The 8548-nt window shown below is 46.3% G+C and overlaps 1 protein-coding gene across 1 annotated transcript in view; it reads right to left on the reverse strand.

Annotated features, from left to right (window-relative positions):
• Positions 1–8548, reverse strand: part of LOC117440559 (collagen alpha-1(XXVIII) chain-like) — a 41636-nt gene that overhangs the window by 18556 nt on the left and 14532 nt on the right. The window contains exons 15-25 of the mRNA XM_071202044.1: positions 8068–8136; positions 6911–6979; positions 6441–6509; positions 6299–6367; positions 6153–6224; positions 5852–5920; positions 5033–5104; positions 3012–3080; positions 1083–1151; positions 795–863; positions 644–712 (exon numbers count right to left, since the gene is read on the reverse strand). Of these exons, the coding sequence (XP_071058145.1) occupies positions 644–712; positions 795–863; positions 1083–1151; positions 3012–3080; positions 5033–5104; positions 5852–5920; positions 6153–6224; positions 6299–6367; positions 6441–6509; positions 6911–6979; positions 8068–8136 (765 nt within the window). The remainder of the gene's footprint in view (positions 1–643; positions 713–794; positions 864–1082; positions 1152–3011; positions 3081–5032; positions 5105–5851; positions 5921–6152; positions 6225–6298; positions 6368–6440; positions 6510–6910; positions 6980–8067; positions 8137–8548) is intronic.

The following is an 8548-nucleotide window of genomic DNA, read 5'->3' on the forward strand; positions in this document are numbered from 1 at the left end:
GCACTAATAAATGTAGTTTCATCCACTTGAGTTTATAACCACAAAAATAATCGATTTGTTTTTATATCACATCCGACGGGAGGAAATTCAGCAGCTCTCACTCCCGATTTGTAATCCTAATGTAATCATCATCTTCACCACGATCATTTATGTTTATGTCGCCGAATTGACATGAAAGCACTGACAAATATGAATATACTGTAGTGACTTCATTAAAACGTTATTAACGTGCCTAATCTCAGTAATTCACCATTTCTACGCATGACAACACACTTTGTCCGTGTTTGGCTCTCGAAGCGTTCCCGCATTGACGTCACTTCCGGCTTCCCCCAAAACTTCAAAATGAGTGAAGGAATTTCCCCGCGATGTTCGAAATTATTGATATTTAACGGAACGGTATCGCTTTTTCTTTTTTAAACTGACGGTTCGAGATGACCAGTAGCCCAATATTTCATTGCACAACAGTAGTTGGGATGCTGTCACAGGCTCTTTAAGGACGGGGGAACATGTTGAATCTGTTCACATAGCCCTGAAATATATATATTTTTAAAACAACGTTCTCACTTCGGTAATGGTGAATGGAACTACATTTCCCATGAGCCTTTGCACCCGTCCCCTCACTTCGTGCATTGTGTGGCCTCACCTTAGCTCCAGGTAGCCCTTTCCCTTCTGGTCCCATCTCTCCTGGAAGTCCCGGTAATCCAGGCCGACCCTAACGATCACAGAACATGTTCACTTTCAGACTTCTGCTTTAATCCGAGGATAGCTAAAGTGTGGTGAGTGTTTCCTCTCGCCTGAGGTCCTGGGGAGCTGTCCCCCTTCAGCCCTGCAGGTCCAACGGGTCCATCGTTCCCTCTGTGGCCCTGCAGGAGGACAGGAAGCGAGACGTTGCTGATGTGTCTGCATATTAGCACACATCAATACTGACCTACAGGTGCACATATTCAGACTATCTGTTTTCAAGTAACCGAAAGGACAGATGTCTTACTTGGATTTATTAGTTACACATTTAAACCTGTTCTCCTTAATGTAACTTTCTCCATACAGTTGTATATAGTGATTATATTCTGTGTTCACGTTACCTTCGGCCCAATGATCCCCAGACCGTGTTCTCCCACAGCTCCTGAAGGTCCCACAGGCCCCAGATCCCCCTGTTAGAGAACCATTAACTCTCATTAAAACTGCTGTTAGACATTTACACTCTCAGAGGAGGGAGAAGTACTCACATCCTGTACTTGGGTTCAGGTAGAAGTACTCACATCCTGTACTTGAGTTCAGGGAGAAGTACTCACATCCTGTACTTGGGTTCAGGTAGAAGTACTCACATCCTGTACTTGAGTTCAGGTAGAAGTACTCACATCCTGTACTTGAGTTCAGGTAGAAGTACTCACATCCTGTACTTGGGTTAAGGTAGAAGTACTCACATCCTGTACTTGGGTTAAGGTAGAAGTACTCACATCCTGTACTTGAGTAAAGGTAGAAGTACTCAGATCCTGTACTTGAGTAAAAGCAGAAGTATTCAGATCTTGTACTTGAGTAAAAGTAGAAGTACTCAGATCTTGTACTTGAGTAAAAGTAGAAGTATTCAGATCTTGTACTTGAGTAAAAGTAGAAGTACTCAGATCTTGTACTTGAGTAAAGTAGAAGTACTCAGATCTGGTACTTCAGTAAAGTAGAAGTACTCAGATCTTGTACTTGAGTAAAAGTAGAAGTACTCAGATCTTGTACTTGAGTAAAAGTAGAAGTACTCAGGTCTTGTACTTGAGTAAAAGTAGAAGTACCAGAGTGTAGGAATACTCTGTTTCAGTCAAAGTCCTCATTCAAAATGTTCCTCAAGTGAAAGTAGAAAGTATTCTCATCTAAATATAGTGAAAGACAGTGAAAGTAGTCGTTGTGCAGATTGGTCCATTTCAGAATAATATATATGATATGTTTTATAATGATTGATCATGAAAGTGTTCTCAAAGCTGGTGAAGGTGCAGCTAGTCTGAAGTACTTTGTAGACTGCAGGGTAGCTGGTGAAGGTGCAGCTAGTCTGAAGTACTTTGTAGACTGCAGGGTAGCTGGTGGAGGTGCAGCTAGTCTGAAGTACTTTGTAGACTGCAGGGTAGATGGAGGAGGTGCAGCTAGTCTGAAGTACTTTGTAGACTGCAGGGTAGATGGAGGAGGTGCAGCTAGTCTGAAGTACTTTGTAGACTGCAGGGTAGCTGGTGGAGGTGCAGCTAGTCTGAAGTACTTTGTAGACTGCAGGGTAGCTGGTGGAGGTGCAGCTAGTCTGAAGTACTTTGTAGACTGCAGGGTAGCTGGTGGAGGTGCAGCTAGTCTGAAGTACTTTGTAGACTGCAGGGTAGCTGGTGGAGGTGCAGCTAGTCTGAAGTACTTTGTAGACTGCAGGGTAGCTGGTGGATTTACTCCAGGTGGAACTAAAGTCTGATTCAACACTTGGTTTGATTTCACATCCTTCATCTGAGAAGTAACTAAAGGGATTAAATACATGTAGTGGAGTAGAAGTACACAGTAACATTAAATTAAAATACAAAATTGTACTTAAGTATAGTACTTGAGTAAATGTACTTAGGTACTTCCCACCTCTGCCTTTCTCTCAGCTGATATTTCTCAACATGACGGGAACATCATTTACATTTCCTCTGAAGCACGTCAGTAGAATTCCTAATAATCCTGTTCTGCGGTGAGCGCCGTGTGCACGAGGCGCCGTGTGCACGAGGCGCCGTGTGCACGAGGCGCCGTGTGCACGAGGTCGGCGCCACACAGGTGCGTCGTTTCCAAAGAATTCAGTGGAGCTGGTTTTGCTTCTGAAAGCTATCTGATCCCTTCATTCAGAGCACCTGAATAACTCCTCACCGTAAGCCATGCTGGGTTCATGTGTGTGTGTGTGTGTGTGTGTGTGTGTGTGTGTGTGTGTGTGTGTGTGTGTGTGTGTGTGTGTGTGTGTGTGTGTGTGTGTGTGTGTGTGTGTTGTGTGTGTGTGTGTGTGTGTGTGTATATATCACCTTAGGTCCAGGGAAGCCTCTGCCGGCTTGTCCTTGTAATCCCATTTGTCCTGGACTCCCCGGCTCCCCCTGAACAACAGGTTCAAAAACCAGTGAGTACAAAAGGATGAATGCAACCATGTGTCCCCTCCCCTGAAGCGTGTTCTCTAGGTTTCAGTGCATGTAAATGGTCTGCAAAGGCCAACATCTATGTGTCCCCTCCCCTGAAGCGTGTTCTCTAGGTTTCAGTGCATGTAAATGGTCTGCAAAGGCCAACATCTATGTGTCCCCTCCCCTGAAGCGTGTTCTCTAGGTTTCAGTGCATGTAAAGGGTCTGCAAAGGCCAACATCTATGTGTCCCCTCCCCTGAAGCGTGTTCTCTAGGTTTCAGTGCATGTAAAGGGTCTGCAAAGGCCAACATCTATGTGTCCCCTCCCCTGAAGCGTGTTCTCTAGGTTTCAGTGCATGTAAAGGGTCTGCAAAGGCCAACATCTATGTGTCCCCTCCCCTGAAGCGTGTTCTCTAGGTTTCAGTGCATGTAAATGGTCTGCAAAGGCCAACATCTATGTGTCCCCTCCCCTGAAGCGTGTTCTCTAGGTTTCAGTGCATGTAAATGGTCCTGCAAAGGCCAACATCTATGTGTCCCCTCCCCCGAAGCGTGTTCTCTAGGTTTCAGTGCATGTAAAGGGTCTGCAAAGGCCAACATCTATGTGTCCCCTCCCCTGAAGCGTGTTCTCTAGGTTTCAGTGCATGTAAAGGGTCTGCAAAGGCCAACATCTATGTGTCCCCTCCCCTGAAGCGTGTTCTCTAGGTTTCAGTGCATGTAAAGGGTCTGCAAAGGCCAATATCTATGTGTCCCCTCCCCTGAAGCGTGTTCTCTAGGTTTCAGTGCATGTAAAGGGTCTGCAAAGGCTAAACTCCATGTGTTTCCTCTCCTGAAGCGTGTTCTCTAGGCTTCAGTGCATGTAAATGGTCTGCAAAGGCTAAACTCCTTGTGTCCCCTCCCCTGAAGCGTGTTCTCTAGGTTTCAGTGCATGTAAATGGTCTGCAAAGGCCAACATCTATGTGTCCCCTCCCCTGAAGCGTGTTCTCTAGGTTTCAGTGCATGTAAATGGTCTGCAAAGGCTAATATCTATGTGTCTCCTCCCCTGAAGCGTGTTCTCTAGGTTTCAGTGCATGTAAAGGGTCTGCAAAGGCCAACATCTATGTGTCCCCTCCCCTGAAGCGTGTTCTCTAGGTTTCAGTGCATGTAAAGGGTCTGCAAAGGCCAACATCTATGTGTCCCCTCCCCTGAAGCGTGTTCTCTAGGTTTCAGTGCATGTAAATGGTCTGCAAAGGCTAAACTCCATGTGTTTCCTCCCCTGAAGCGTGTTCTCTAGGTTTCAGTGCATGTAAATGGTCTGCAAAGGCCAATATCTATGTGTCTCCTCCCCTGAAGCGTGTTCTCTAAGCTTCAGTGCATGTAAATGGTCTGCAAAGGCCAATATCTATGTGTCCCCTCCCCTGAAGCGTGTTCTCTAAGCTTCAGTGCATGTAAATGGTCTGCAAAGGCTAAACTCATTGTGTCCCCTCCCCTGAAGCGTGTTCTCTAGGTTTCAGTGCATGTAAATGGTCTGCAAAGGCCAACATCTATGTGTCCCCTCCCCTGAAGCGTGTTCTCTAGGTTTCAGTGCATGTAAAGGGTCTGCAAAGGCCAACATCTATGTGTCCCCTCCCCTGAAGCGTGTTCTCTAGGTTTCAGTGCATGTAAAGGGTCTGCAAAGGCCAATATCTATGTGTCCCCTCCCCTGAAGCGTGTTCTCTAGGTTTCAGTGCATGTAAATGGTCTGCAAAGGCCAAAATCCACAGAACACACTTTGGACATGGTGACATCACTATGGAACACTCCCTAAGGGCTCCTATTGGCTAGTGCTCCAACACATTGTACGTGCTAGGCTAAGGGGCGGGACATCTCTCAGCAGTTGACCAATCACAACAGCTAACGTTACAAACCAATTACAAAATGGGGCTAAATGAAGTAATTATTCTGCTGTTCGACGTGCCTTTGCTCCTGAAGGTCCGACGGGTCCGGGGGAACCTGAGAGGCCCCGAGACCCTCGGTCCCCTCTGTCTCCCTGTGGGAAACACAAAATACATATATATAAATATATATAAGCGTCGTGCAATCAACCACAAAGAAACTACTGCAAGAATCGTGCACGTACATGAGCTTCAAATGACCCGTAACCATGACCCGTAACCATGACCCGTAACCATGACCCGTAACCATGAACCGTAACCATAGCGCGTAACCATGACCCGTAACCATGACCCGTAACCATGACCCGTAACCATGATCCGTAACCATGATCCGTAACCATGATCCGTAACCATGACCCGTAACCATGACCCGTAACCATGATCCGTAACCATGACCCGTAACCATGACCCGTAACCATGATCCGTAACCATGATCCGTAACCATGACCCGTAACCATGACCCGTAACCATGACCCGTAACCATGATCCGTAACCATGACCCGTAACCATGACCCGTAACCATGGCCTCTTGAGTTCAGAAAGGATATTTGCTTCAACAGGTAAATTCAAACGTTTAACAAAAATACATATTCATTATTTTTATGATTTTCTTAGATCTTTAGATAATAGAAAACAGAAAACTCTCTGTCAATGTTGTTCTGCTAAATTGTAAAGCACTTTGGAATTGTATGTGTGCGTGCACGGTGCTGTGCAAACTAATCCAGTCGCTTTGCATGAAAACAAGTCAACAATTGACCTTTTTTCATCGTCACACGTGAATTATCTCAGTTTTAACCCCAAGCTCAAATACACCAACATATAGTATAATACTTGTGTTTTACCTTTTCTCCGTGGATTCCTTTCCCCGCCGCCCCCTCCAGTCCTCTCACACCTGGCCACCCCATCTCTCCCTGCAAACAACACACACATTTTAAATCAGAAGCTCATCGACTGGTTTTGAGTTTACACCGAGCAGGAGCCAGCAGGAAAGACGTGAGGACGCTTCCTGTCGAGACGTTAATCCCCTGGCTTGGCTCTGATTGGTTTTGTGTGTGTGTGTGTGTGTGTGTGTGTGTGTGTGTGTGTGTTACCTTTTACAAACTTTTACATCTCCCTTATTTAAACAGGTGACCTCTGACCCACCTTAGACCCCACAGCTCCGTCCTCTCCAGGAATACCGGGAATCCCTGCCGTCCCCCCAGGACCTGGATCCCCCTGAGGAACACAGATGCACTCAAAGCCCACTGAGCATCATATTAAACGTGTTGATTAAAGGAGGTTCGTCTTACCTTCGCTCCTGGTTCTCCTAAGCCCCGCCCCCCCTGAGATCCCGGCTCTCCAGGGAAGCCCTGCTCACCCTGTGGACATTTTTATTTAATGTATCTCTCATTTCTTTAAATAATATATACACCATAATCCTCTGTTACTGACCTTTGGACCGACGAGCCCCAGTCCAGGAGGCCCTCGGGGGCCCGAAGGTCCCGATGGCCCAAAGTCCCCCTGAAACCAGACACAGAACTGACATTTAAATGTTTTGTACGCAAATAAATAATAATTAGTGGTAAAAATCTGTTAAATTATGACATACAACGTAAAAGAATAACATATATATATATTGTAGTAATAATAATATAATCTATTTATAATTGTAAATGTATATTGTATGTAGACATACATTTTTTTTATTTTTAAAGAAGCTGTGGGATTAGATCAGTGAACACTTCTCCCCTTGTCGGATGTGTAATCAGTTAAATAATTTGTTTATATATAATTTGTAAATCAATAATATTTGTATTTATTAATTTGATACTGATTACGTTTGTAAAGTATTCTCTTGTTTCATTTCATGTTTTTTTTGTGTTGTTGTTTTACACGTAAAAAAAAAAGAACAAAATCATTGCCTTTTCTCCTTGAATGCCGGCCCCTGGAAACCCGACCATGCCGGAGGCCCCGGGGGCTCCTGAGTGTCCCTGAGGGTGAGACAGGTGACAGGTGAGACAGATGAGACAGGGGACAGGTGAGACAAGTGAGACAGGGGACAGGTGAGACAGGGGACAGGTGAGACAGGGGACAGGTGAGACAGATAAGACAGGTGAGACAGGGGAAAGGTGAGACAGGTGGGACAGGTGAGACAGGGGACAGGTGAGACAGGGGACAGGTGAGACAGGGGACAGGTGAGACAGATAAGACAGGTGAGACAGGGGACAGGTGAGACAGGTGAGACAGGTGAGACAGGTGAGACAGGTGACAGGTGAGACAGGGGACAGGTGAGACAGATGAGACAGGGGACAGGTGAGACAGGGGACAGGTGAGACAGATGAGACAGGGGACAGGTGAGACAGGGGACAGGTGAGACAGGGGACAGGTGAGACAGGGGACAGGTGAGACAGGGGACAGGTGAGACAGATAAGACAGGTGAGACAGGGGAAAGGTGAGACAGGTGGGACAGGTGAGACAGGGGACAGGTGAGACAGGGGACAAGTGAGACAGGGGACAGGTGAGACAGGGGACAGGTGAGACAGATAAGACAGGTGAGACAGGGGAAAGGTGAGACAGGTGGGACAGGTGAGACAGGGGACAGGTGAGACAGGGGACAGGTGAGACAGGGGACAGGTGAGACAGATAAGACAGGTGAGACAGGGGACAGGTGAGACAGGTGAGACAGGTGAGACAGGTGACAGGTGAGACAGGGGACAGGTGAGACAGATGAGACAGGGGACAGGTGAGACAGGGGACAGGTGAGACAGATGAGACAGGGGACAGGTGAGACAGGGGACAGGTGACAGGTGAGACAGGTGACAGGTGAGACAGGTGACAGGTGAGACAGGTGACAGGTGAGACAGGTGACAGGTGTGACAGGTGAGACAGGTGAGACAGGTGACAGGTGAGACAGGTGACAGGTGAGACAGGTGACAGGTGAGACAGGTGAGACAGGTGACAGGTGAGACAGGTGACAGGTGAGACAGGTGACAGGTGAGACAGGTGACAGGTGAGACAGGGGACAGGTGAGACAAGGGACAGGTATCTGGGTTGGTATGAGATCAACAGTCAAACTCACCTTATCCCCCTGGGACCCGACGCCCGGGAGGCCCCGGCTGCCTTTCAGACCCTCGTACCCGCGGGCCCCCTGAACAAAAGAACAACATCTCACAGTCTTTTTTAAATCCTAAAATCACGTATTTATTACGTGAAAAAGACACATTTCATTTTCAAGATGCTTTTGCACCGATATCTTCCTGCACGTCAGCGGGATCTGCGTATGGAAGTGTGAAGGCTGTGTGCATGTTGTCTTCTCCTGAACGTGCACGCCTCCTGTTTGTTTCTTGTATGTTTGATGGCACCTTAAAAAAAGAGTAGCTCTACTCATCTCATTATATACCTGTATATATATATATATATATATATATGACAATAAAGGATTATATTATATTCTAAATAACAAATGGAATACCTCCCACATCAGTTTATATTATTACTTAAATACAGTAAATGTACTTAGTCACATTTACTGCCAGTTAAGTTGTATGTATATATATATA

The sequence above is a fragment of the Pseudochaenichthys georgianus genome, unplaced genomic scaffold (genome assembly GCF_902827115.2).
Source record: "Pseudochaenichthys georgianus unplaced genomic scaffold, fPseGeo1.2 scaffold_1037_arrow_ctg1, whole genome shotgun sequence".
Classification (NCBI taxonomy): Eukaryota; Metazoa; Chordata; class Actinopteri; order Perciformes; family Channichthyidae; genus Pseudochaenichthys; species Pseudochaenichthys georgianus.